The sequence below is a fragment of the Chlorocebus sabaeus genome, chromosome 2 (assembly GCF_047675955.1).
Source record: "Chlorocebus sabaeus isolate Y175 chromosome 2, mChlSab1.0.hap1, whole genome shotgun sequence".
NCBI classification, from domain to species: Eukaryota; Metazoa; Chordata; class Mammalia; order Primates; family Cercopithecidae; genus Chlorocebus; species Chlorocebus sabaeus.
Window position 1 is genome coordinate 35,374,560 of NC_132905.1, and position 27,929 is coordinate 35,402,488.

General features: G+C 54.6%; 1 protein-coding gene and 1 long non-coding RNA gene across 5 annotated transcripts; one reads left to right on the forward strand and one right to left on the reverse strand.

Annotated features, from left to right (window-relative positions):
- On the forward strand, nucleotides 1–2,713 carry LOC140709250 (uncharacterized). Its single transcript, XR_012089680.1, has 2 exons — nucleotides 1–1,594; nucleotides 2,321–2,713. It is a non-coding gene; the product is annotated as an uncharacterized lncRNA (long non-coding RNA).
- Nucleotides 1,141–27,193, reverse strand: SIGLEC1 (sialic acid binding Ig like lectin 1). Of its 4 annotated transcripts, none has more exons than XM_008019578.3 (22): nucleotides 26,070–27,193; nucleotides 21,530–21,687; nucleotides 20,797–21,156; nucleotides 20,190–20,486; nucleotides 18,070–18,336; nucleotides 17,443–17,697; nucleotides 15,589–15,888; nucleotides 13,475–13,732; nucleotides 12,061–12,396; nucleotides 11,341–11,598; nucleotides 10,842–11,144; nucleotides 8,837–9,097; nucleotides 8,396–8,707; nucleotides 7,622–7,873; nucleotides 7,038–7,307; nucleotides 6,697–6,948; nucleotides 6,078–6,377; nucleotides 5,518–5,778; nucleotides 4,132–4,434; nucleotides 3,778–3,880; nucleotides 3,342–3,414; nucleotides 1,141–2,808 (listed from the first exon to the last, which is right to left on the reverse strand). In XM_008019578.3, exons 2-22 carry the CDS (start codon nucleotides 21,576–21,578, stop codon nucleotides 2,749–2,751), a joined length of 5,130 nt encoding a protein of 1,709 aa, XP_008017769.3. In that variant the 5' UTR covers nucleotides 21,579–21,687; nucleotides 26,070–27,193; the 3' UTR covers nucleotides 1,141–2,748. The 4 variants fall into 4 exon arrangements, with proteins under 4 accessions (XP_008017769.3, XP_008017828.3, XP_072863428.1 ...); XM_073007327.1 differs by having other exon boundaries at nucleotides 2,701–2,808; nucleotides 21,530–21,684; nucleotides 26,038–27,193; XM_073007320.1 differs by having other exon boundaries at nucleotides 2,701–2,808; nucleotides 26,038–27,193.
- Between the last annotated feature and the right edge of the window lie 736 nt (nucleotides 27,194–27,929).

The following is a 27,929-nucleotide window of genomic DNA, read 5'->3' on the forward strand; positions in this document are numbered from 1 at the left end:
CCCTTCGAAGTACTTGGCATGGGTGACACCCACCATCTGTAAACATGACTCCTCCCAAGGGGTGATGCAGAACAGGATGTCTGAGGGAGGCACTCTGACTCCAGCCCTCAGAGATGGCCAGGGTGGCACCTCGAGATGACTGATGCTTGGGTGCCCCAGAAAAAATCTTGTGTATGAATGGGGGCCCCAAAGCCAAGGCTTCATCCCTGACAGCCTGGTGCATTTAGAGGGGAACTTTTTGTCTCTTGGCAAGGTGAGTAGAATTTCAGGTTCGTAGGGCAAGGGTATTTTAGCTTTAATAGATATTGTCAAACAGTTTTCCAAAGTCATTATACACACTCTGTGATTCTACTTATATAGAGTTCAAAAACAGGCACATCAAATCTATGGTGTTCGAAGTCAAGATAGTAGTTACCCTTGTGGGGGCTGCAACTGGTACAGGGTGTAAGGGGGGACTGTGGGATGGTCTGTTTCTTGATCTGGGTGTGTTTGCTTTTGGAAAAGTCCTTGAGTTGCATTTATAATGTGTAAACTTTTCTGTATGTTACACTTCAATTAAATGTACAAAAAGTCTCAGGAGGCCTCAGACCACTGGAAGCGAACACAATAAATCCCTCTGAGAACCCTTCGATCCAAGATGGACATATGTCCCCTTGGAAGTACACGGAAGCAGATGAAGACTCCCAAGCCAGATATTCCCAAATCCCCAAGTAGCCGCAGCTTCAGCGGCTGCTTATGATCCTCCCCTCACCCTCTCTTCCCCAGACAGCCCCCAAACATCTGGCTGCATTTGGCTTGCTGTCTCCCTGTCCCACCTCTGGATTTAGTGCATGTTCTCCACCCTCCCCATTGTCAGCAATGTAGACAAGACAAATGCTTAGTTCACATGCCCACTGCTGCGTGCCATGCACGGGGCTGGTCATCATGGGTGGCAAATGTGAGCAACACATGGAGCCTCAAGGAACAGAAAGGGACATAAATCACTTCAGCATAAGGTAATTTGTGATAAATGTCATGTAACTTGCAGCTCCTGGCCCCCTCCTACAGATGGTGTCTAAGAATAAACCCCACTAACTTGAGACTCCTCTGTGTTCTAGCCCAGCTGTTTGGGTTGCAAGAAAGAGACTCACTCCAGTTGCGTCATAGGATGGAGTTTTATTGGGAGGACATTCTGGACAGGCTCCCAGCAAGAGTCTGGCAATGGAGCATGAAAATGAAAGGGCCTGGAATGAGGGAGGGTGCGGCCTCTGCTACACAAAGTTCACCTGGCCCCCAACTGCCTCCCAGCCTGTTAGCTCCTGTGCCAACTCCCACTTCTCTCTCTGTTTTTCAACCCAAATCCTAGAGCAGAGGGCTCTTAACTCCTCCCACCATTTCCACCAGGCTGCAGGGGAGTCACTAGCCCACTCAAGAGTTCTTTCCTCTTGGTCCCTGATTCGCAGGGGCACGTCAGTCCTTCTTGGTAACTCGTTCTCTTTAACAGCCCGACACAGGGCCTCCAGGAAAAGGACAGGAGCTCACTCAGCCATGGACAGGGATGCATCTGGAGCAGGAACAAGGATGCTGACGACATCTCTGTCTGCCCTCCACTCTTGTAAGTGCCAGTAAGGCAGTACCCAGCCACTGGGGGTACGGGTGGTGGTGGGGGTGGGGGGGAATGAAGGCATCTCTTCTTTCAGGGGCCAAATCTGGCACAAGGATGTCTTCTTAGGCAACTCAACTGCCTGGCTCACTCTCTCCCTAGGAAAACACCAAACCTTTTTTATTTCCTCAGTCTTAGTGTGAGAGTGATCATCTCTTCCAGGAAGCCCATGACCAGAATGGCCAGGGGCACACCCAGGCCCTCAGTAGATGGGCACTGAGACAAAACATGGCCTGCTGATGGCATTCCCAACAATGTCAAAAGTCCCAGGGCTGAGCCCACAGTTGGGAGTCCTTTGGAAGTCCAATTCCAAATGGCCTCTGTACTCAAAATAAAAACTACATTTCCCAGTCTCCCTTGTAGCTTGGAGTAGCCATGTGACAATACTCCAGCCAATGGGAAGTGAGTGGAAAAGTCCTGTGTAGCTTCTGGGTTGGGTTCACCATGGGCATGGGTGTGCTTCTACCTCCACTCTTCCCACTTCTGGCTGGAGGGCATGTGGACAGAGCAGGACAATGGTGAGCCTCACAATCAAAGGCAACATTTTAGGGATAGATAAAAGGAAGATAGAAGGATCCTGAGCCCCATCATCTTAAACCATCGTAACAGCCAGACTAGCATGGGAGAGAAAAATAAAATTATATCATGTTGAAGCCACTGTATTTGGTCTCTTGTTAGAGCAGACTGGCTGATACTCTGCTGAATACAGAATGCCTTGGCGAGCCTCTGAGGATGCTGTAATCCAATCAAAGTCCCGGGTGGCTTTCGAGGAGAAGGATGTGAAAGGGCAGGGCTTCCTTTGCGGGAGAAATGGAGAGAAGGGAGGAGATCCAGAGAAGAGAGAGTGAGAGAAGTGGTCATCATGATCGGCTCGGTGCTCTTCAGTGTCCTCCAGGGTCAACACCCTCCTGGGTAGACCTCTCACCACCCATTTTTGTGGGGTGGGGGGGGCAAGAGGCTTGGGGCCAGGTCATTAAAAGTCAGATGTCACACAGCTGTTTTCATAGAGGCAGGCAGGACCCAATGCTGCCTCATTCACATTCACAGACTGGAGTCATAACAGATGCTGGCCATCTTCTCCTCTGGAGGGCAGGTAACACCACTGGTCAGCCCAGGGGTGGGGCACAGGATGAGGTCTCACATGTGGCTGCATCAGGATCAATGAGCTTCCCAAAGAGAAAACCCTGGTTACAGGAGGCCTCTGGGAGCCAGGGAAGGCTCCCAGGCCCCTAGCCTTAGGTTGGGTCCCAAGAGGATTGGTGGGAGTGTGCATGGCTGGAAGTGTGACTTGGAGCCCTGGCCCACCAGGTGAATTGGCTGCAGAAGGGACACACCACAGGGGAGGAGAAACTGATTTTCACTTCTGCCCAGGTGATGGGCAGGCTCGGGAGTGGGGAAGAGGCTTCAGATCAAAGGCGAGGGAGTCAGAACATGTGTCTTGGAAATGGAGGGGATGCTGCTAAGTCCAGGAAGTCTCCCCTAGTCCTCTAAGCCAGCCACCAGCAGACAGAGAGATTCTCTCTGCCCCAAGCAGAACAGGGCTCTCCTATCTCCTGAGGGGCTCCTGGTTCCCTGCATGCTCTCCCCAACCTCCCCTTGGTCCCAGGCACCATCCCATAAATGACAGCAGTCTCCAGATGCCAGTTGGCACTGTGGGTTAGCTGGGTATTGTATCTGCCCGCATGTGTTGAATGGATACCTGCGTGGTCTCTTTCTGAAAAGTCATCTCCACCGAATTCTCGCCCATGCTCTGCTTATAAACACGCCTCCTTCTGCAAGGCCCAGAGTAGACTCAGAGAGCCTTTCCCCTCCCCACCTGCTGCCCCCATTCCTCTCCCACTCCCCACAGGCTGGCTCCAGACCGCCAGACTGGTGGAGAGTGGGTGCTTCCTCTGTCTTCCTCCCTAGCCCTTGCTTTAGCACAGCCAGGGCAGAGAGGAGGAAAGAAGAAAACTACAGCAAGGAGGATTCAGGGGGCAATTCTAGAAGGGATTCCCAATTTGGAGGGGCAGTCTGAGAAGTAGGCAGCCTGTGAACTTGATAGGAGGTCCTAAAGGACCTGGGGGAATTTGGGGGGAAGATGAGCTGGGCTGCCTTACCCCAATCTTCTGGCCCACCGCTGGCTCCAGACCTACCTCCAGGTGTAGTAGGCCCCCAGGCCCAACAGCAGGAGCAGGAGGCCCACGAGCACTCCCAGGACCCAGAGCAGCTGCTGGAACTGGTGCAGGCGGTGCAGGGCTGGAACACAGAGGGGGACTCAGGGCAGCCACAGCTGCAGGCCCCCAGTGCTTCCTTCCAAGGGGACCCACCCAAGATGAAACCTTCTAACTTCTGCTTTATCTCTTCACACAAGGAAGCCCCTAGCAATCAGTTTAGAGTAGACAGGCAAGTTGTGCTGCAGTAGAAGGGATACAGGGAAGGAAGCCTTTGGGCCTAAGAACTGGGCTTTTGTGCAGAGTGGCCTGGGAGATGGAGCCCCCTCCTCTTACCTCTGACCCCAAAGTAGGTGGAGGTAGAGGCAGAGCCCAGAGCATTTGAGGCAGAACACACGTATTCCCCTTGGTCGCTGGGCCTCAGTGCCTCGAAGTCCACCCTCAGGGCATTTGGGGAAGCCAGGACACGGATGTGTGGCTCTGCAAGGGCACCCTGAGGCTGACTGGAGGCCACCAGTCGACTGCCAAGGTGGAGAGTCAGGCTGGCAAGGGGCTCGCTGTCCACTCGACAATCCAGGATGCCCCGGAGGCCACTCTCAGGCTCCACGAAGACCATCATGGTGGGCGTCTTGGGAGGGTCTGTGAGAGGAAGGGAGTGTGGTGATTGCAGAAAATGACCACAAATTCCTCCCTCCCTGCACCCATGCACAATGACTTTACTGCTCCTCCCACTAAGAGGCAGAACCTATTTCCTCAGTCCTTGCATCTGTGACTCAGTTTGATCAACTGAAGAAAGAAGTGACATTGTGCAACTTCAGAGCCAGACCTCAAGAGACCTTGTAGCTTCTCTTCTGCTTGTTGGAACACAACAATATGGGAAGCCCAGGCCAGCCTGCTGGGCACATGTGGCCCAACTGGCAGCCATGAGTGTGTAGTCATCTGAGACCACTGGACAACTGCAGCCACATGAGGTGTGAACAACAGAAGAACTCCCCAGCTGAGCCAAGCCCACAGAATTGAGCAAATAACATGGCTTTTGTTTGAAACAGTAAGTTTTGGGGTGGCTTGTTATGTAGCAATAGCTGACTGACACAGTGTAGGCTTTGGTGAAGGCTGGAGTGGGAGACCAAGACTGATGAGGGTCTATTGTGTGCCAGACACTCAGCATGCTTTATTTCTTTTGGTTTTTTCCTTTTTTTTTTTTCTTTCTTTCTTTTTTTTTTTTTTTTTTTTTTTTGAGACAGAGTCTCAGTTTGTCACCCAGGCTGGAGTGTGCTGTGGTGATCTTGGCTCACTGCAACTTCCACCTCCCAGGTTCAAGTGAGTCTCTTGCCTCAGCCTCCTGAATAGCTGGGATTACAGGTGTGTGCCATCATGCCGTGCTAATTTTTGTATTTTTAGTAGAGACAGAGTTTCGCCATATTGACCAGGCTAGTCTCGAACTCCTGGCCTCAAGTGATCCACCCACCTCAGCCTCTCAAAGTGCTGGGATTACAGCCCCCGTGCCCATCCATTTATTTCTTATATTACTTGCAAGATGAGGTGAATGATGTATTCCCCATTTTATAAGATCACACAACCAGACAGCAGGAGAGCCAGGATTCCAACCCAGAACTCAATATCCACGAAGTCTTTACTCTTGGCAGACAGAAGAGGAGGAAGAACTGAGGTGGGCGTGTGAGGTGTGGGGAGACTAAGGCAGGGGAGGAGGTTCACACTCACAGAGCACACGGAGCATGACCGGAGTGGAGGCAGCAGCCCCGGTGGGGAGCTCGGCCAGGCAGTGGTACATCCCAGCTTGAGCACGAGCCACGTGGGTGAAGGCGAGAGTGGGCACAGGGTCCACGTGCAGCCGCCGGTCATTCCAGAACCATGCAAAGGTGGAGTTGCCCATAGGCCCAGGGCCACCCAGGAGGCGGCAGCTGAGGTTCAGGGCAGCGCCCTCAGGCACGTCCAGGCCGGGCTCCGCCACCACGCGCGCACCTGCGGGTGGAGGATAGATAGGTGGTTGGAGATCTGTAGGCTTCGGGGGTTGAAGCCTCTGGGTGGACCTCTGAGGGGCCGCTGCACATTGTGGGAAGGTCTCAGTCTGACTTGGGATTGGGCTTTCCAAGGTGGAACTGTGCCCCCTCCAGTGGGAGCTGTGCCTCCTCCATCAGATTAGGCTTCTCAAGGCAGGGCTTTCTCAGACCAGACAGCCCGCTCTAGTGGGAGCTCCAGCCCCTCTCATAGACTTGGACCTGACAGCATCAAGCCCCTCCTCCTCCCCCTCTCCCACTCACCTTCTACCTGCAACCGCCCAGTGGTGCTGATTGAGCCCAGCAAGTTTTGGGCTGTGCAAACATAGGTGTCATCACCTGCGGGCACCTCTTGCACCTGCAGCCGTAGGGCATTTCGGGCCACCTGGACATGGCCTGTCCCTGATGCCAAGCTGTGGACCCCGCTGCTCGTGGCCAGCACCTTGCCATCATGAGATAGGGCCAGCTCAGCAGGTGGCTCACTGTCCACAGTGCACTGTATCACAGCCATGGATCTGGCCCTGGAGTCCCGGAAGGAGGACAGGACAGCGTCCTGAGGGGCATCTGTGGGCAGGCAGGGCACAGATGGGGGCCTTGCTTAGGCACCCTGCACTGCATATTGCCCAGTTGCCTGGGATTGGACAGGCTGAAGCCAATCTGGACCAACGGCCACTTCCTAGAAGTGACACCTTCCCAGGAGTCCTATGGGCAGAGTACTCCAGGCAGGGCTTATAGGACTGTCTCTTTCTCCAGCACCTATGTCCTCATTCCCCAACTGCCCATTCCTGGGCCCACTGCAGTCCTGTGCCCACCCCCACCAGAGCCCAGAGCACCCTCCAGCACCCTCCTCCTGGGCAGCCCTGGCGAAGGACCCCCTGCTCACAGAGGACTTGCAGGGCAGCAGGACGGGAGCTGCGGGTGCCCTGGGCATCCTGGGCCTGGCAAGAGTAGGCGCCTGCATGAGCTCTTGTGGCCACCGGGAATGAGAGCGAGGCAGCTGGACCCTCCTGCAGCCAACGACCATTGTGGTACCAGGCATAGAGCGTGGGTGGGCGGGCAGCAGGGTCCTCACAGGTCACTGTGATGGGGGCACCTTCAGGCACAGTAGCCTCTGGAGCCAGGATCACTCGCACACCTGTGCGAAGGAGGCCAGGATCAGCTGGGCCCAGCCAGACACCACAGTGGGTTTCCATCTCAGTGGGCTTGGCCTGGGCCCTGCCTCACCCTCCAGCCACAGCTCCAGGGACGTGTTGGCCTGGCCCAGAGGGCTGCGGGCAGAGCAGCTATAGAAACCCTCGTCACTGGGCTGTGGCTCCCGCAACTCCAGGCGCAGAGTGTTGGGGACAGAGGCTGCTGTCGAGGAGGCCAAGAGGCGACCGGCATGGCTGAGGGCCAGTTGGGCAGGCGGGCGGCTGTCCACAGTGCACAGTACCAGGGCCATCTGCCCACCACGGCTCTCCAGGAGGTAGGTCAGGCGCAGGTTGCGGGGCGCATCTGCAGGGCATGAGAGGCTTACAAGGAGTCACAGGCGGCAGCCTGCAGGAGGCCAGTTTGCAGGTGGCATTCAAACTCAGGAGGGCCCTGGCTCCCCACCCCAATGGCTCCCAACCACCCAATCTGAGGCACTGCTCCTCTGCCCAGACAGGACTCACCCCAGTGCCCCCTACTCTAATGCTCCTTGCCCAGTTCTCCACTAGCTACTGGGTACTAAGTTCCCCACTGGACACCTGTGGGGCTCTGGCCATGCCCTGATCCCTGTGGGCTGCTGTCACTCCTGCCAGCCCCACCCTGCATCCAGCCAGACTCACAGAGGACGTCCAAGGTGATAGGTCTGGAGAGGCGGGGTGCCTGACCAGGGGGGCCCACACCACAGCGGTAGGAGGTGGCATCCCTGACTGTGACGTTGGGCAGGGGGATGGAGCGGCCATCCAGGCGCTGCTGCCCATCCTGGTACCATGTGTAGGTGAGCTGGGCCAGGTGAGTGGTCCACACAAGGCAGGTCAGGTTCACCAGCTGCCCCTCCCGCACAGTGGTCCCGGGCCACACCTGCACATTCACAGCTGGGGAGAGGGAGAGCACAGGACACTAGCGAGGGTCTCGAGGCTGTGTATAGCAAGCCACCTGTCTCCATGTGGGTTAGCTGCCCTTACTGCTGGGGAGCCCCTTGGCCTCTGGGAGCCCCAGGTGGCCCACCTATAAATGGGGCTCAGAGGTCGAGCTTGGGAATAGCCCACTGGCTCCTGAGTGGTCCCCAGTGGAGTTCCGCAGAGTCCTGGAAGGCCCTGAGCCCCTCCCTGACCATGGCTGGGGGCAAATGGGGAGACCGCAGACCTCCCCTCCCCTGCTGCACTTTCTCCTGAAATTCCCTCTTTAGTTCTATCCACTGGGCATGCATGTAAAATTTGGTGTTTAAAAAAGGTTCTCCCATGAAACTCAGGTCTGGAGTCACCACCGTTAGGAAGGGTGGGAATGGGGATTATTCCTACGCCTCCAGGCTTCTAGAACCCCGTCCCACCTCTCCTCTTTTAAAGAAGACACACACACACACACACACACACACACACACACACACACACACTGACCTTGAGCGTCGAAGTCAGCTGAGGCCGAGGCCTGGCCCAGGGTGTTGGAGGCCTCACAGGTGTAGACACCCTCATCCTCCAGCATCGCCCCATGGATCTCCAGACGCAGTGTGTTGGGGGCCACAGCCGCCTGCAACCTGGGAGAGCTGCTTTCAGGTCCCCCCACACCTTGTAGGGTGGAGGCCACGAGGCGGTCCCCATGGAGCAGCTGCAGCTGGGCCGGAGGGTCACTGTCGACACGGCACAGGAGGAGGCCCAGTCGCCCAGGGCCTGTGTCCATCAGGGTAGTGAGTGTGACCTGGCGTGGGGCATCTACACAGGGTGGGGAGTGGTCAGGACCCAGTCAGGGGGTCCCTCATCCAGGGCCCTGTCACGTGACAGAGCCCAGGACCAGGAGACTGCATTCCTTCCCCAACACATGGACGGGATAAAAGTCCTTACAGGACACGTGGAGGCTGACGGGTGCAGCTAGGCTCGTGGTGGCTGAGCCTGGGGCCTGGGCTTGGCAATGATAGGCCCCAGCTTGTGTCAAAGTTATGGCTGCAAAGCGGAGCGTGGCTGAGGTCGACTCCTGGAGGGGCTGGCCATCCCGATACCAACGATATGAGGTCCCCTCCGGGACTCCTGTGGGTACCTGGCAGCTCAGGACCACAGCCTGGCCCTCTTGGAGCTCAGGTGATGGTGACACCTGGACCCAGGCTCCTGCAGGGGAAAACCAAGAGCAGGTGAGGGCTCTCTACCACACCTCCCACAGTCTGGGACCATGTGCATGTCCACCTAGGACTACACAACCCAACTCCGTGAGTTGGAGCCGCAGCCCCCTTCCAGACCACCGCCAGGGCCCACTCAGCCCCACGCCTTGCCCCTCCTGCTCCCCACTCTCCTGCACGGGTTCCATGCTGGCATTTACCTCCCACCACCTGGTGGGATGGTTTTACTGTGTCAGTCATATCTCGCCTACCAAAGCGTAAGCCTCATGGGCACTGGACTTGTGTGACCTGTGACCCCAGTTCCAGGCACCGTGCCTGCATGTGTTAGCTCCTGACAAATGTTGGTTCAACCCATAAAGCACTGAAAAGGGAGGGATTTAGATCATCCCAGGGCCATTGTCCTAACTAGGAGCTGGACTCAGCATGGGTGACCCAGGGCTTGGAAGGGAATGTTAGCAGCTATGTGATCTTGAGCGCCCTCAACAGGCCGGCCCTGCATCCAGACTCCAGGCCACAAGAGCACAGGAACTGGGGACCAGGCAAAGGGCAGCTCCTCGGTGGCCCCTGGGTCTGAAGCAGGAGAACCCCAGGATGCAGGGAGTGAGATGGAGGGACAGCTGGAATGCTAAGCAAGAGCACAGACCACGCCTGAGACCACAGCCAGCAGGGTCATGCAACTGGGGAAAAGCTCCTAAACCTCGAACTTTCAATTTCTCCCTGCGAAATAGGTATGCTAAGTAAGAAAAGATACACAGAACCAAGGCTCAAAGTAAATGTCCCAAAATTGGTGCTGTCGGTCACCGTGGTGGAAGAAGCATGTGTGTTCCTTTAACCTTTGCATTATGGGTATTATCTTTCCTTTGTCCTGGTTTATTTGTTTAGGGAGAATTTTGTTTTGTTTTTGTTTTTGTTTTAAGACAGAGTCTTACTCTATCATCCAGGCCAGAGTGAAGTGCAATTTCAGCTCACTGCAACCTCCATCTCCCAGGTTCAAATGATTCTCCTGCCTCAGCCTCCCGAGTAACTGGGAGGACAAATGCCCACCACCGCACCTGGCTAATTTTTGTAATTTTAGTACTGTGTTGGCCAGGCTGGTCTTGAACTCCTGACCTCAAGCGATCCACCTGCCTCAGCCTCCCAAAGTGCTGGGATTACAGGCGTGAAACATGGTAGCCAGCCTGAGGGAGGATTTTTATAGAGACTATATATACATATATATATACACACACACACACATATGTGTATATAAATAAATATGAATATATTATGCATAAGAAAACACATAATGTATATTTGTATGTGTATATATCATACATAAACATATATGCATAATATAAATATATATATTTATGAGAATGTTTACTATTCTCATGTTTACTATGTACATAATGTTTACTATTACATAATGTTACTATGTACATAATGTTACTATTACATAATGTTTACTATGTAACAAAATTTTATGATCACAAAGTAAGTTATTTCAGAAAGAGCTCCCACCAAGCAAGCCACCTTGTGAATTGCCACTGCCTCCTAGTGGCTGCTACAGTTATTACAGGTGAAAATATCTAGCTGGAGGCGAAGGGAGGCCTTCTGCTGGCTGGCTGGAAACTGCCCTTATCAGGACTGAAAAAGACACATTTCTGCATAATATTCACAAGACCCAGCCCAAAGTCTGACCAGAGTAGCCCCCAGGTCATCAGAGTCTACCATATCTTCAGAAGACTGACACTCACCTCGGACCTGGAAGAAGAGTGAGGTGTTGGCTGATCCAAGAACGTTTGTGGCCTCACAGCGGTAGCTGCCAGAGTCCCCAAGGCCCAATTCTCGGACCTCTAACTTCAGGGAGTTGGCCTCAGCCTTAGCCTGGAGCTGACCACGGGATGGGACCTGGGGACCCAGGCTAGTGGCCAGGAGGTGCTCCCCATGGAACAGGGCCAGCCGGGCCAGGGGGGAGCTGTCCACAGTGCAGACAAACACAGCCATGTGGCCCTGGCCAATGTCTAGGAGGGCTGACAGCTTTGGAGGGTCCGGGGGATCTGCAGGAACAGAGTGAACTGAGGCCATGCAGCCTAGCTCACCACATTACAACTGCCACACTATGTCCCCCACCTCCTGCCACACACACAGCCTAAGCCACACTCTTTCCTCCCCAAACCCCAGCCCAACCCCTGGTTCTCCCCAGACCACCCCTCCACCCTCCAAGTCCCCAGGCTGCCCATGCTAGTCACCCACAGAGTACACTCAGGAGCACAGGAGTAGAGAGTTGGGCACCAGCCTCAGTGAGGATGCGGCAGGCGTAAAGGGCAGCATCAGTTCTGGCCACGGGCAGCAGTGTCACAGTCTCCAGGGGACCCTGGGCCCACAGCACCCCATTTCGGAACCAGGAGAAGTTGGCAGGGCTGCCGGCAGCTTCCCGGCTCACGTTGCAAGTCAGGTTGGCTTCTGTGCCCTCCTGAAGCGTGTGTGATGGTGCAATGACCAGGACAGTGGCTGGAGAGCAGGCAGCACAGGCTCACTGACCACCCCCTGCCCCCAGGAGTCAGGGTTCCAGCCACTCGTCTGGAAGGAATAGGAAGGAGGCCCCCTGGGGTGCCCACAGGGTTGGGGAGAAAAGCGAGCCAGTTCACAGGGCAGCCTGGGAGAACTGGGCCCTGGGGACTGTGCGGGCTCTGGGCAGAGAGGGTTGCAGTATGGGGAAGGAGGACAAGGCAGCCCAACTATCCCAGCTGGGGAGTCCTTCCTCAGAGACCAGCTGTGTACTGTGTCACCTGTCCCTGGCCTGAACAGAGATCATGGGAAGGAGCAGCTCTGCTCTTCCTGAATGTGGAGAAGGGCAGCGAGGGGCCCCCACAGCTGCACAGAGTGGTTTTGCCTGATTAGATCCTCCCGGGAGCAGAACAGTCCAGAACTCCAGCCCCTGTCCCCAGGCCACCCATTCCCTGCCCAACTCACCCTGGCCATTGAAGGTGGCTGAGGCGGAGGCGTTGCCCAGGGCATTGCTGGCCTCACAGAGGTACAAGCCCTCCTCCTCCAGCAAAGGGTTGTGAATCTCCACGCGCAGCAAGTTGGGGGCTTTGGTGACTTTCATGCGTGGGGAACAGCCCCCACAGGTGCTGCAGCCACCCCCCGACGGCAGGGAAGTGGCCACAACACGGTCCTTGTGGAGCAGCTGCAGCCTGGCGGGGGGGTCGCTGTCCACACGGCACAAAAGGAGGCCTTGCCGTCCAGCCCCGGCCCCAGCGGCATTGAGATACAGCCTGGTGGTGAACGTTGGTTGGCGAGGGGGGTCTGCAGGGAGGAAGAACATGGGCACTCATCCCACGGTCGCTGCCAGGGCCCCACAAGCCTGGCTAGGCTCCCAGAATACATTGGACAAAGGCAGATCCCTAGGGCTGCCCCAAACAGCTGTGCAGACTGTGCACTGCACAAGGGCAGCCAGACCAGGGTGGGTGGAACTCAGCTCATGCTCCTCAAGCTAGGCTGTGCCCTGATGCTGACTGAGTCTTCCCAGAAGAAGGAGCACCATTTTCTAGCTCAAACAAAGGTGCCATATGGGCTGATTGCCACCTTGCATAAGTGCCATCTGCTGCTGAGCAGGGTGTCCACCTAGCAGACCCTGGGGGTCGTGCTCTCTGCTCCCACCCTGCACCCAATGTCTTACCACGAGCCTCCCCTCAAGGTCTGCCCTGCAGCTTATCTCTGATCTCCAAGCCAGATCCTGTGACACTAGCGAATGCATAGAATGGCCTCTTCCTGAAGGCTTCTGGAGACAGGTGGCCAAAAGAGAGCCATCAGCCGCGGCCCCCATGTGATCTCACTCAGACACCAGAAAACCTTGCAGAGGCGACTGCCCTCTAACAGTTCGGGGACGTGGCTCCGGCGCATGGGCGTGTCAGGGGAAGCCTCTGGAATCAGGCCCTTAGTCTCATATGGAGCCTTCCCTCTTGGCGGATGCAGAGGGGCCATCTGTCCCTGTGCTGAGGGGCTTTGCCTTGGTGCCTATGGGAGCCCAGCGTAGCCTGTGGGGCATGTGCACAAATAGAGGAGTGTGGTGTCCCAGGGCTCACCCATGAGGACAGAGCATGGATGTGGTGTCCATGCTTAGCTTGAGGCTGGGACAGAGGAGCCCACAGGGCTGGGATTGGAGAGTAAAGACGTGGAGAGGTAGAGAAGGCCCCAGCCTCATTTCCTAAACTTCAGCCCCAGGTAGAGAGGCCCATCGTGGCCAGGCCTGTGACCCAGGCCTCCTGATGTAGACCCTGGGGCGGGGCAGGGCAGGACAGGGTTGGGGGGCCTGTTGGAGGAGGAGGAGGTGGGGTGGTTGGTGGGTCCCAGCAGGAGGCTGTAGCAGGTGGTGGCTGCTCACAGAGCACAGTGAGGATGGCTGGCGAAGAGGGGCCACTTGCACTGTGGCCGTCCCGGGCCCAGCAATGGTATGAGCCAGCGTCCGTGCTGGAGGCCGCAGAGAGCAGGAGGCTGCTGCTGGGGCCCTCGTGAAGCAGGGCTCCATTCAGGTACCAGGAGAAGCGGGCATCAGGCGTGGGGCTCAGGCCGCTTCTGCAGCTCAGTGTCACTGCCTGTCCTTCCACCACCTCAGCTGCCGGGCTGATGAGGAGACGGGCGGCTGCAGGGAGAGGAAGAGGCTGGGAAGGGCCCCACATCTCCACCCCCCCATGCTGCCCTATATAAAAAGCCCTCCAGGGTTCTCCTTTCCCCCACACTACTGTAGGTAGCTCTGGGCTTTGTGGTGGATCAGGAGGGTTTGCCCTGGAATGCCAAATCAGATCTATTGGTAGTAGCTGGCTGCAGCGTGGTTGAAGATTCAGAGCCAGAGCCCAGGCTTATGTCCCACACCTGGTTTGACTGGACATGGTAGCTCATGCCTGTAATCTTAGCACTTTGGGAGACTGAGGCAGAAGGATCATTTGAGGCCAGGAGTTCCAGACCAACCTGGGCAACATAGTGAGACTCCATTTCAAACAATTTTTTTTTTTTTTGAGAAGTCTCGCACTGTCTCCCAGGCTGGAATTTTGTGGTATGATCCTGGCTCACTGCAACCTCTGCCTCCTGGGTTCAAGTAAGTGATTCTCCTGCCTCAGCCTCCCAAGTAGCTAGGATTACAGGAGTGCCACCACACTCAGTTAATGTTATACATTTAGTAGAGACAGGGTTTCACCATGTTAGCCAGGCTGATCTGGAACTCCTGACCTCTGGTGATCCACCCGCCTCAGCCTCCCAAAGTGCTGGGATTACAGGTGTGAGCCACTGTGGCCAGCTTTTTTTTTTTTTTTTTCTTTTTGAGACGGAGTCTTGCTCTGTCACCCAGGCTGGAGTTCTGCGGTGTGATCTCAGCTCACTACAACCACTGCCTCCCAGGTTCAAGCAATTCTCCTGCCTCAGCCCCCCTAGTAGCTGGGACCACAGGTGCATGCCACCCCACCTGGCTAATTTTTGTGCTTTTAGTAGAGACGGGGTTTCATCACGTTGGCCAGGCTGATCTCGAGCTCCTGACCTCAGGTGATCCGCCTGCCTCGGCCTCCCAAAGTGCTGGGATTACAGGCATGAGCCACCGTGCCTGGTCACAATTTTTTTTTAATTTTTTTATTAGCTGGGTGTGGTGACATGGGCCTGTGGTCTCAGCTACTTGGGAGGCTGAGATGGGAGGATGGCTTGAGCCCGGGAGTTTGAGGCTGCAGTGAGCCATGAACATACCATTGCCTAGGCAACAGAGAAACACCCTATCTCAAAAAACAAAAACAAAAATCTGGCTTGATCAATTAGCTACCATGGCCTCAGGAGGAGGGAAGGACAGTGCACATACCGAAAGTTGGAAGACCCCACTTTTCTTTTCTTTTTTTTTTTTTTTGAGACAGTCTCACTCGTGTCGCCCAAGCTGGAGTGCAGTGGCGCAATCTTGGCTCACTGCAACCTCCGCCTCCCAGGTTCAAGCGATTCTCCTGCCTCAGCCTCCCAGGTAGCTGGGACTACAGGCACTCGCCACCATGCCCAGCTAATTTTTGTATTTTTAGTAGAGATGGGGTTTCACCATGTTGGCCAGGATGGTCTCGATCTCTTGACCTCGTGATCCACCCACCTTGGCCTCCCAAAGTGCTGGGATAGGTGTGAGCCACCGCACCCAGCCAGAAAACCCTATTTTTCTATCTGACTTCCCACATCTGACTGCTAGCATAGAGCCTGCTCCCAAAGCTTCATAATTAAAAAATAATGAATGCTTCTGAGGGACTCTTCACGTTTAGAGTCAGTGTATACGCAAAGGAATGATGTGACCTGTTGTGTTTCCCTTTTTGCCTTGATTTTCAGGAAGCTCTGAGGTTGGGTCACCGCACAGCCCCTTTCATGTAACCTAGCCAGCTAGCTCAGTCCTGCAGTTGAGTCCACTAGGCTTCTAGAAGGAACGGGCTGGAGCAGGCTCCTCCTCAGGTTCCCTCCACTCTCCCTGGCTGCTGGTGCCCGTCTTACCATTGGCATGGAAGTCCAGGGTGGAGGTTGCATTTCCAAGGGAGTTGGTGGCTGAGCACTTGTACTCCCCACTGTCAGCTTCCTCCAGGTCTCGGATTTCCAGGCGCAGGGAGTTGGGACCAGAGGTACCACTGAAGCGTGGGCTGTGATCACTGTCCCCGGAGGTGGAGGCCAGAATATGACCCCTGTGTGACAGCACCAGTGTGGCCAGGGGCTCACTGACCACAGAGCAGTGAAGGATGCCCACAAGTCCTGCCTGGGTCTCCAGGAAGGCTGTCAGGACTGGGGTGAGAGGCAGGTCTGTGTGGAGACGAGAGGCGGGTCTGTCACCCTCATTCCCTGGATACCCCAATACAACCCGTGACCTCTGCACCCCTTTGTCCTACAATGCCATGGGAGAAGGGGGTGATCCCAAAGCGCCTGAGCACCTGCTGAATACACTTTTGTCCTTGGCTGGGCTGGGCACATCACTCTGCTGTCCCAGGCAGTGCTCAAGGCCACCCTGCAAGTGGGGATAGGAGCCCCACTTCAAAGATGAGAAAACTAATAGAGAGATCTGGTGAGGGACAGCACCTTAGCCAGGTGATCAAAGTGAGCGTCATCAGCAATGGGACAAGCTGCCAGGGAGTGCCTCCTGACAGGGCAGAGCAGCACGTCCGTCCGCAGCCTCCCGCCAGAGGGCATGGTCTCAGGCCATTCAAGTCAGGCAAATGTGGAGTGACAGACCCCCTCAGAACAGCAGGCCTGAACTCTGCAAGTTTCAATGTCAAGAACGACAAGGAAAGACTGAGGAACAGTCCCAGACTAATAGAGAGTGAAGAGACACAACGACCCAATGCAGTGAGTGAACTGTGATTATATTCTGGACCTGAAAAAGGATGGCTACAAAAGACAGTATTAGGTCCATTGGTAAAATGATTATAGCTTAGATAATAGTCTTCTATCAGCTGGGTGTAGTGGCTCACACCTGTAATCCCAGTACTTTGGGAGGCCGAGGCAGGTGGATCACCTGAGGTCAGGAGTTCAAGACCATCCTGGCCAACACGGTGAAACTCTGTCTCTACAAAAACACAAAAATTAGCCAGGCAGGATGGTGGGTGACTGTAATCCCAGCTACTTGGGAGGCTGAGGCAGGAGGAGAATCGCTTGAGCCCCAGAGGTGGAGGTTGCAGTGAGGCAAGATCGCACCATTGCACTCCAGCCTGGGCAACAGAGCGAGACTCCATCTCAAAAAAAAAAAAGTCTTCCATCAATGCTAAATATCCTGATCATGATCATTGCATTGTGGTTATGTAAGAGAATGATCTTAGGAATTTAGCGGTAAAGAGTATCGTGTCTGCAGCTACAAGAATATAAATATGTAGGTAGATACATAGATAGATAACATATTCATATGTATATATAGCGAGTGTGCATATATGTATATGTGCCCATGTCCACGTAGAGTGGATGTGCATACACACAAGTGCCCATATATGTACACATGTATATATGCAAGTCTATAGCCATACATTTATATATATGTATGTACGTGTGTGTGTCTGTGTAGACAGCGAGAAAGATAAAGCAAATGTGCCAAAATGTTAATAAATGGGAAATCTAGGTTAAAGGTATATGATCATTCTTGGTCTTTCTCTGCAACTTTTCATAAGTTTAAACTTCCAAATAAAAAGTTTTTATAAAATAGGAGGGAGGTCAAAACCTTGCCCAGGTGTGCAGAGCTGGGACGTGAGCTCAGGGCCACCTCCAGGTAAGTGGCCTTGAAGTTCCCATGCCCAGGACCCCAACCCTTCCTTGGGGCTCCACTGTCTGGCCCTGCTCTGTGTCCAGTGCCACCCCACCCTGGCCACTTACGGTTGACTACCACGCTGACAGGGCCTGAGCGCTCACTGCCATGGGCATTCTGCACCTCACAGAAGTAGAAGCCAGTATCATCCCTAGTGACAGAATGCAGCCGGAGGATATGGGAGTGGGCGTCCTCCAGCGGGACATGGTTCTTGTACCAGCTGTAGTGGAGATCACTGGGCGCCTCTTTGGGTGTGTTGCAGACTAGCGTCACTGTCTGGTTCTCCAGGATGGGACCTGCTGGGCTCACCTGGACCTCAGCCACTGCAAGGGCAGCACAGGGAGTGATGGGGGATCCTAGCCGACTTCCAGCCCCAGCCCCACATAGTCCCCAGGTCTCAGCCAATCAGCCTCAATCTCTGCACATCCTACACCACCCGCCTGCCACTACAGTGGAGCCTCCCGGAGTGTTCTGCATCTGTTCGTCTGGCTCACCAGGACCCCCTGACATCCCACCCTTCGTGGGGGTATTGTCACCTGTCTCATGGTAAGGCAAGGCTGGGACTCCACACATGCATCCAGGAAGCACCGGGTTATGTCAGTTGCTGGCTCTGCCCTGCCCTGTCGCCTCTCTGTCCCTGAGGCCTAAGCCCCTCCCTATTCTCTGGCCAATACACAATCTTCCCAAGAACTCACTGAAGATGTGGAGGCTGATGGGGGGTGAGACCAAAGAGCCCACACCATTCTCAGCTTGGCAGGTGTAGACGCCAGCATCACTCCATGCTGCCTGGGGCAGGTGCAGCACACCAGTCTTGGTTTGGAGGTGCACGCCATCCTTGAGCCACTTAATGGAACTGACTGCAGGGTAGCTGCTGTTCACCTGGCAGGTGAGTGTGACCGGCTCACCTGGAAGGATGTTTCTCCCCGAGGGGCTGAGGAGGATCTTCACACCCTTGGGGGCATCTGAAAGGCACAGTGGGGGTATCAGGTAAGGTGCTTGGGGAGGCAGGGGATGGCACACTTCTTCTTGTCCCCCTTTCAAAGCTCTGTCCTAAGGAAGTATGCCCAGATAAAACAGCAGTCCCCTTCAGTCCCCACCCAGGGCATGCTCTGTCCGCCCATGTCCATCCCTTTCCTGCCCCCTGCGCCTGACGCATTCCTATGCCATTGAGAGCTGATCATGTGATGCTTGGCCCAGCGTCCAGCCTACTCCACCAGCTGTAGTTTTCTGCTTCCCAATGCTGTCCATTGCCCCTCCTCTATTTGAGGCGAGCTCCACACACAGGTCCATGGGTACACCACTGCTAGCTTTAGTGGCCTGTGGAAGCTATTGGTAAGGGACCAACCACCTAGTGGGAGGGGGCCAAAGGCAGCATCAAACGAGCTCTGAAAATAGTTACCCAGTTTGTCAGGAGACCAACAATGCAAAGAAACTGCATTTCCTGAAATCTTGTTCCAAAGCCTCTCTCTGTGTATTCAAGTGTTTTATTCTTATTTTTTTAGAAACAGGGTCTGGCTCAGTCACCCAAGTTGGAGTGCAGAGGCACAATCATAGCTCACTGCAGCCTGAAACTCCTGGGCTCAAGTGATCCTCCTGCCTCAGGCTCCCAAGGAGCTGGGACTACAGGTGCAAACCACCACATCCGGCTAATTTTTGTTTTTTAATTTTTTGTAGAGACAGGGTCTCACTATGTTGCCTAGGCTGGTCTCGAACTCCTTGCCTCAAGCCATTCTCTCACCTTGGCTCCCAAAGCACTGGGGTTACAGGTGTGAGCCACTGTATCCGGTCTCAAGTGTTTAATATGTGCCAGACACTCTTCTAAATACCTTACCTGGGTCATCTCCTTTATTTGCTTTTTGTTGTTGTTGTTGTTTTGAGACATAGTCTCGCTCTGTCACCCAGGCTGGAGGGCAGTGGCATAATCACGACTCAATGCAACTCCGCCTCCTGGGTTCAAGCAATCCTCCTGCCTCAGCCTCCCTAGTAACTGGGATGACAGGCACGCGCCACTACACCTGGCTAATTTTTATATTTTTAGTAGAGACGGGGTTTCACCATGTTGGCCAAGCTGGTCTTGAACCCCTGGCCTCAAGTGATCCACCTGCCTTGGCCTCCCAAAGTGATGGGATTACAGGCGTGAGCCACCGCGCCCAGCCCATCTCCTTTAATTTTTATCATAAATCTATGAGACAGGAACCATCTATTGTTATCTTCACCATAGACATGAGAAAACAGAGGCTCTGGGAGGCAAGGAACTTGCCTGAAGTTTTCACAGCTAGGGGGTGGGTGGAGCCAGCAGCCAGATGCCTGTGAGCAGCGATTGTCCTAGAATAGGCTGCCCCATTTGAGATGGAAGATGCATAACCAATGGAAACCCGGGCTTTCTCCCCATTGACTCATAGTGGTGCCTGCGTGACACCCTGGTTCCCATGGTCATGAGCAGGCTTAAGGCAGGAAAGGGATAAACCCCACCTGCGCAGCATCTTCCAGCACGGGGGAAATCCCAGGATGCTTGCTGCCAATGCTGAAGCTGTGTGGGAGCTCCTGTTCCCCAACTCTTTGTGTCTCCCTTTCTCTGCCCAACCTGGCCTCAAGGACAAGCCCCTTCGAAGCAGTAGGAGGTGGAAGGGAACCATTTAACGAAGCCCTTGGGGCTCAGCAGTGTCTCTCCACTTGCCCTACCCTGGAGGCCCAGGTGCAGCCTGCTTTTGTGTCAGGAGCAAAGGTTCCGTTTCTGTGGGCTGGAGAGGGGCTGGGTTTTGTCAGGGAGCCACAGATGTGCTCAGCCACAAGGGTGTGTCCCCAGACAACTCACACTTCACTTGGAGGTGAATCTCGCTGTGGGCCCTATGATTGGCCACAGAGAGCTGGCAGCGCAGGATCCGGCCGTGGTCCTGCCAGGACATGGCCATGTGGAGGGTCTCCAGCTGGCTGACGCCGGTGGGCTCAAACTTCTGGCTGTTGAAGGTGACAGAGCGAGCAGGGTCCTGGCCTTGCCATTGCAGTCTGACCTGCTCCTGCAGGCATGCGTAGGGGGTGGAGCAGTTGAAGTCCACCTCTGTGCCCTCGAGAAGCTCCACCGGGGAGGCGATGGTGGGAACCCTGGGCTCCTCTGAGGACACAGACAGCAGTGCTCAGGACCCCCTTTCACCACCCCTGAGATCCCTTGCCCTGAAACCCCAGCTGAGGAGAGAGCCCTGGGGAGGGGGCTTTTAGGGGAAGGAAAGGAAAGGCGCTTTCTACTCCAGCCCCACTTGGGTGAAAACAAGGGAGAACCAGGCCTGGGCCTACGCCGGGGCTGGAACGGAGGCTGAGACTGGCTGGGGTTAGAGTCAGCACAAGGGCTGGGGCTGAGAGCCAAGGGGTCCAGAAGCAGCTTGGGAATTCCTCCCGGGGAGCAGCCAGGCCACCCCACTTATCACCTGTCACTGTGACCAAGGTGCCTTTCACATCTGACCAGCGGTTGCCCTCACTGATCTCGAAGCGGAAGTTGTAGGAGCCAGAGTCCTCGGGCTGTAGGTCCTTCAGCAGCAGGTTGCACACTTTGTGCTCGGGGTTCCCCACGAACTCGGCACGGCCGCGGAAGTGGGCCTCCACCAGCTTGGGGTCCGCTGAGTGGCTTGCCACCTGCCGCCGACCCGAGTAGTCGTAATACCAGATGGTCGTGATGCCATCAGGCACCTCCACGTCGGCAGGGAAGCTGAAGATGCAGGGGATAAGCAGGCAAGACCCCTTCACACCCTGCACATCCTGGGGACTGGAGACGCCCCATGAGGCCTGGCCTGGGGGAAGAATGGCAGGGGGACAGAGAGGAGGGTGTTACAGGCCTCAGGGTGCCACAGAGCCCAGAGAACTGCCCCAGGGAAGATGCTCCAGATGGGCTCCCAAACTCTGCCCTACCCCAAGAAATGCACACTTAGAGCAGCCCTTCTCAGTGCCCCCGGGGTCAGTCCACTGCCCGAGGCTGCTCAGAGGTTTGATAGGGTGGCTCCAAGACAGATCATAGCTTTCTGCCCAGCTCCCGGCCACTGCCCTACTGGACCCTCCCTTGACCTCAGCAACCAAACCTGTAACCCAGGCATAGTCTAATCAGCCAAGGGCTGGAGTTACGAAGGCTGGGCCCTGGAAGACAGGCACTAGGCCCGCAAAGCTTACCTGGTGGGAAGAATGAGGCCAGCAGGAGAAGCTCGGGCAAGAAGCCCATAGCAGGTTCTTGTGTTGTTCCTGTTGCCTAAGAGGGTGGTGCGCACCGCACTGGCTGGGCACACAGGGGCCTCCAGGGATACCTCTGGGCACTTCAGCCCCAGCACCTGCTGGGAGTCCAAGCCTGTGTCCCCACCTCCTCTGCTGGCCAACCCAACAAGAGAGCAGGGCTCTTAAGGACCTCTGGGTCAGCCACCAGCAGAGAGCCAGGAGGCCACGTTCCCAGCTCAGGCTGTGCCCAGGAATGCCCTCACTTGGTGGCCTGCCTCAGAAAAGCCTGTGTGTCCCTTGGCCCTACCCCAAGTTCTGCTTTCCCAGCCCCTCAAGGATACCACCCTAAGGCAGATGAACAGCTGTTTCTCCCTCTTCCCCACTTCCCTGCCCCCTCCCTACCACCCAAACCAACAGGAACTGGAGCTCAGAGATGCCCAGTGACTCACTCCAAGACACCCAGCCAGAAAGATGGTTTCTTCCTGATGCTTGTCTCCTACCACCTGCCTTACTAACTATAGGCCATAATGGGGCTTTACTGAACTTGCCAAAGTGCTGCCTTTAATAGTCACTCCCCTGCTCAAAAACCTTCTGTGGCTCCCCATTGCCTGTGAGATGTGAAAGGTCCTCATTTCCTGCCCCCAGCTCTGTCCCCATTCCCTGCTCTCCACAGACCCATTCTGGGGGCAGTTCTGTCTGCTCACGGGCTTCCTAGCTGCCCAGCTCTATCTCCACCACAAATAATCTTTGCCTACTGAAACCTTAATCAACCTTCAAAGTGCAGCATGAATTTGACTTCCAGCTGGAACTTCTCCTTTGAGGTTCCTGTAGCTACCCCAGAGCTATCTCTGTCCTTGCCTTGTTTTTTATAGCTTGTGAGAGCCCATTTCTCAGGACCTAGAACTGAAGATATGTGCCACCAGGCATTCAGCAAACCCCTTAGTGACTAAGAGAGGGGTGAGGTCTTTAGGGGTTCAGAGTTGAGGTTCAGAGTTGGAGTGGGGAGGTGCAGGGCAAGTCTAGGTTTGACAGGTAGCGTGAGAGCCCTGTGGAACACATACCCCACAAACATGAGCTCAATGTGTGCTGAGTGTACCATATCAAAAAAGGCAGGCCCTCAACCATGGAGTGCCCCTGGTCAGGGAGCGTCTAAGGGGTACCACAGACCTGAGTCCAAAAGGAAGAGATGCCAGAAACATATATAAGTAAAACTATAAAACTCTCAGAAGAAAACACAGGTGAAAATCTTCATGACCTTGGATTAGGCAATGCTTTCTTAAGTATGAAATTAAAAGCACAGAAAAAAAAATAGGTAAGTTGGACTTCATCAAAATTTAAAACTTGGCCAGACATAGTGGCTCATGCCTGTGAACCCAACACTTTAGGAGGCTATTCACAAACAAACAAAGCAACACAGAAAATAATAAATATTGGTGAGGATGTGGAGAAATTAAAATTATTGTGTATTGCTGGTAGGAATATAAAATGGTTCAATCACTGGGGAAAACAATTTGGTCATTCCTCAAAAAGTCAATGTAGAATTACCATATGATCCAGTAATTCCATTCCTAGGTATATACCCAAAAGTACTGAAAACAGGGACTCTAACAGAGTACACCAATGTTCACGGCAGCACTATTCCACTAAAAGGTGGAAACAGGTCAAATGTCCATCAATGAATGGATGTGGATAAACAAACTGTGGTATGTACATACAATGGAATATCAATTGGCCATAAGAAGGAATGAATTCTAACATATGTGAACCTTAAAAACATTATGCTCAGTGAAATCAGCCATATACAAAAGGGCAAATATTGTAGGGTTCCAATTACATGAAATATCTAGACTACGTACATTCAGATACTGAAAGTAGGATAGAGGTAACCAGGGGCTGCGGGAAGAGGGAGTTAATGTTTAATGATGGCTGAGTCTCTCAGATAATGAAAAAGTTCAGGAAATAGACAGTGGTGATGGTTACACAATATTGCAAACGTACTTAATGTCATGGGTTGTACACTTAAAGACAGTTAAAACAGTAAATTTTATATTATGTATATTTCACCACATACACACCCATGTTGCCAACTTTGCAATCCTCCCTGGTCCTAAATGCTGACTTGGCCAAGTGAACGGGGAGGCTGGAAGTGGGGACAGGAAACTCATGACCTCCCAGCCCCCAGCCTATCTGCCTCAGGGGCTGGGCTCAGCAGATTCCTATGACTACCAGCGGGCACACCTGGGAAGGGGCTGAGCCAAGGCCCAGGGCCGGTCAGGCTGACCCGGCGGGACTTAGCGAACTGCAGAAGGCAGAAGGTGCCCCGGCAGGGAGCACAGTACAGGGCGGGATTGGGACAGGAAGGACACCTCTCCCCAGGGGACCCAGCCCTCTTGTGGGCTGCTGGAGTGGACCGGTCTGGCCATTTGTGGAGGCCCAGGGGCTCATCTCCAGTTCTCTGGGAAGCCCTAGGCCTCCTCCCCTTCTGGGAAGATGCACCCCCAGCCTCCACACCTGGTTCTTGGCCACTGGAGAATAGTGTAGCTGGGGCCCTGGGGCCTGGACACCTCCCCGTGAAGAAAAGCAGCCTGCTGGGCATAGTGGGGGTCAGATGTGTCCCTGGCCACAGGGGATGTCAGGGTCAGCTCTACTATGGCCAGGGCAGCTATCTTGTCCAAGCTCCCCTGTTCCTCCCATTTGGGGTCCCGAAAAGTACAACGTGAACTTGATGGAAGAATGGTGGGGTTCTGGACACAGCCACCCTGGAACAGGGCACAGGGGAGGACCCTTTCCAGGACTACTACAATCACATCATGTAGAGGCCACCTATGCTTAGCCCGGTTCCAACCCCAAAGGGGCCAGCCCCACCAGAGTCCAGCCTATTGGTTCAGCGTGTTCCACCACAAAGACCAGCTTCAGCCCAGATAACTGTTCTGGAAAGAGAAAGAGCAGGGACAGCCCAGAAAGGAGACCTCTGTCCCTGTTTGAAAGCCTGGAGTTGAGGGGACAGTGCCCACCCCGCACCTCCCCCTGCCCCCCTCCCCCTGTCCCCGGCCCCCTGCCCCCTGCCCCCTGCCCAACAAGTTGGGTTGCGACTGTGGCCTAGTGAGTACCCAGCGTCCCCTGGTGGTCGAGGCGGGATTGCAGGTCCCAGGGAAGGGAGCGGCGTGCTAGGAACAGGGAGCAAGTGGCTCTGCAGCCCTGAACCATCTTGGGTGAGTCTTTTGGAAATCATTGTCCCCCAGACAGAAGCTCCTGAGGTTCCTCCTTGAGTCTCCAAGTCTTGGGTGCTCTGAAGACAGGATTCTAAATCCCCACTCCTAGTATTGGTATATGTTGCATCGGCGTGCCTTGGGCTGGCCTGGTACACAGTGGGCACTCACGTTTGCTGCCTGTTTGAGACTAAGAGCCTCAGGAGGTCTTGGAGGGTGGGCTGGGGCCCCAGGTTCCTGACCTCTGATTCCAGAGGCCAAGTTCAGCTGGGGAAGAAAGGGCAGAGGCAGTTTCCCTTTGGACAGCTAGGCCCTGGCGTAGGATTCAGTTTCTGTTTCCTGACACCAAGGTTTCTCCCCAACTTCCCCATTGGGCTAGAGAAAGAAGGACACAGGGTGACAAGGCCAGCTGGAGGTTGCTGGCCCACAGATAGGGAGTCAGGGTACAGATGGGCAATTCCTGGAGCAGATAACGGTCAAAATAGTGGAAATCCCCAATCACAGGCCAAATGTTTAATTATCAGAGCCATAGAATCCATAATGAATGTCTATTGGCTTTGACAATGGGCAGTAGAAATTTCACACTTCATTCCTTAATCTGGCTCTAAATACTTCTGGCTGGAGTGCCCACTCTCCGAACTGTGCTGGACAGCACCAGAAGCCCTCCCGTAGACCGACAAAGTGGTGATGGATGAAGTGGAATGGGGCTGGGGTTAGCGTAAGGAGAAATTATCACTGGACTGGGCTGGGGCTGAGGTCAGGGTGATGGTCAGGTTGGAATTTTGGAAGCAAATTAAGGCTGGGATTGGGGTGGACATTGAGGTTGAGTGATGGGTGGGGGTAAGGGTGAAGGTTGGAGTTGGTTGCAGGTGATGGTTAAGATACGGTGGAGGCTGGGTTGAGATGAGGATGATAGAGTCGGAGTTGTGGTTAGGGTTGGGGTGATGGATGGTTGGGATTGGATGAGATGAGTAAATGGTTGTGGTTGGCTGCAAGTGAGGGGAGGGTGAGGTAAGGTTGGAATAGGGGCTGGGACTGGGCCTAAGGCAGGGTCAGCAGAGGATGATGGTCTGGGATTGGGATGCAGGTTGGAAGGATTTGGGGTGGTGGAAGGGTTTCAGTTGAGTCTAGCTTTGATTAGTGCCTTGGGCTTGGGTTGGTTTGGGGTCCACCACTCACACCCAGATGGACTCCCCCCACCCCTGCCCCTACCCTACTCAGACAGTTTCAGCCCAGCCCCGCTTCTAATGCTCCACTCACCCTCCGGGCCCAGGGACCAGAGACAGCGGTACCTGCTCCACAGGAGGAAGTGGCTGCGGGGGTGCTGGACCTGTGGAGAGGAGAACAGGAAGGCCGGGCAGAAGCTCCTGGTGCAGCTGGCTCCCCAGGGCTCTGCCGGCTCAAGAGAGAAGGATCCTGTCTCGGGGGCTGCTTCCTCTTTCCCAAAGCCTTAGCTCTACTGTCCAGCCCGGAGGCTGGTCAGGGAGGCATCTGCAGGCCTTTCGCAATGCCAAAACGGGAAAGACCTCCATAGGGGAAGGCCCTCGGCAAGGCCAGGGACTTAGGGACTCCAGCAAGCAGAAGTGGGACTGCTGCGACGCTGGAGCCTCCCCAGGCAAAGTGAGAAATGGGGTGGGGGCTCCCATTCACCAGCCAAGTCCACACCCCACTCTCTCTGAGCCCCCTAGGGAGGCTGGGGGAGGTGGAAGGGGGCTTCCTGCAAACAGCTCCTCCCTGACACCTGAGAGGGAGGCATGCGCAGCCTGGGGTAGGGACACACTGCACGATGCCCTGACCAAGGCAGTTATTCTCCAAGCCATTCGGGAGCCTCACTGTACCACTGGGTACTCTTAAGAGCCCCCAAAAGGCAGTCTTTTGTTGTGGGGGACATAGGGCCCCAATGTCCAGGACACTCCTCAGGTTTTCTCTTCCCCCGCTTACTATCCTGTACATTTTTTGGGTTTTGGTTTCTTGTTGTTGGCTTTCTTTGTTTTGTTTTGGTTTTGCTTTTGAGATGGAGTCTCGCTCTGTCGCCCAGGCTGGAGTGCAGTGGCACGATCTCGGCTCACAGCAACATCCACCTCCCGAGTTCAAGCGATCCTCCTGCCTCAGCCTCCTGAGTAACTGAGATTACAGGCATGCACCACCACATCCGGCTAATTTTTGTATTTTTTTAGGTTGGTCTTGAACTCCTGACCTTAAGTAATCTGCCTGCCTCAGCTTCCCAAAGTGCTGGGTTTACAGAGGTGAGCCACTGCACCCGGCCACTATCCTATATCTTCACCCCTACTTTGGGACAGGAAAGGAAAGCCCCCGCCCCAGCTAGTTACTGTTACATTACTGCAGCCCATCTTATTGAGGGGCTACTTTGTGCAGGTACTTGACATGTGAAGCAGATGTTAATTGCTCCAAGCAATCCCAGATATAAGCAACAAGACTTTTTTTTTTTTTTTTTTTTGAGACCGTGTCTTGCTCTGTTACCCAGGCTGGGGTGTCCTGGTGCAATCTTGGCTCACTTTGGCTCACTGCAGCTTCAAAATTCTAGGCTTGAGCAATCCTCCTACCCCAGCCTCCTGAGAAGCTGGGACTACAGGCGCTTGCCACTATGCCCGGCTAATTTTTAAAATTATTTTATAGAGACAGAGTCTCCCTATGTTCCCAGGCTGGTCTCAAACACCTGGGCTCAAGTGATCCTCCCACCTCGACCTCCCAAAGTGTTGGAACTACAGGCGTAAGCCACCACTCCTGGCCATTTTTAAAAAAAATTTCACAACTCAAACTTAATTCAACTCAGTCCCTGCCTACCTGTACTGGTGAGGAGCTGGCCACAGCAAATTAGGCCCCTGTACCCTGAGGGCAAGGCCAAATGTGCAGGTATAAAAGGATGTGAAACCCTGAATTAGGGTGGATCCAGAATCTCAGGCCATGGTGCCCCAAAGCAGATGTCTGGTGACATTCTACCCTGAAATGCTCAGGCTCCAGAGATATTAGGTCTCTTTCATTCTGTTCCTCTTTATAGCCCCTGTGTCCACTGCTATGCTTGGGCCATTTCCTCTTTTGACCAAGACACAAAGGGTTCATCCCATTACTTCCTCCTTCAACAGCTGGTACAGAGACCCCCCAGCTCTAGGCCTGTGGGGTTGTGACACATG

Excerpts from the sequence above, each read along its gene's own strand:
- SIGLEC1 (XM_008019578.3), bottom strand. The coding sequence starts at position 21,578 with ATGGGCTTCTTGCCCGAGCTTCTCCTGCTGGCCTCATTCTTCCCACCA. Across the intron at positions 13,733-15,588 it reads CCTGGACTTCCATGCCAATG|CCGCCCGTCTCCTCATCAGC; the intron begins GTAAGACGGGCA and ends CTCTCCCTGCAG. Across the intron at positions 11,599-12,060 it reads AGCCACCTTCAATGGCCAGG|CCACTGTCCTGGTCATTGCA; the intron begins GTGAGTTGGGCA and ends CCTGCTCTCCAG.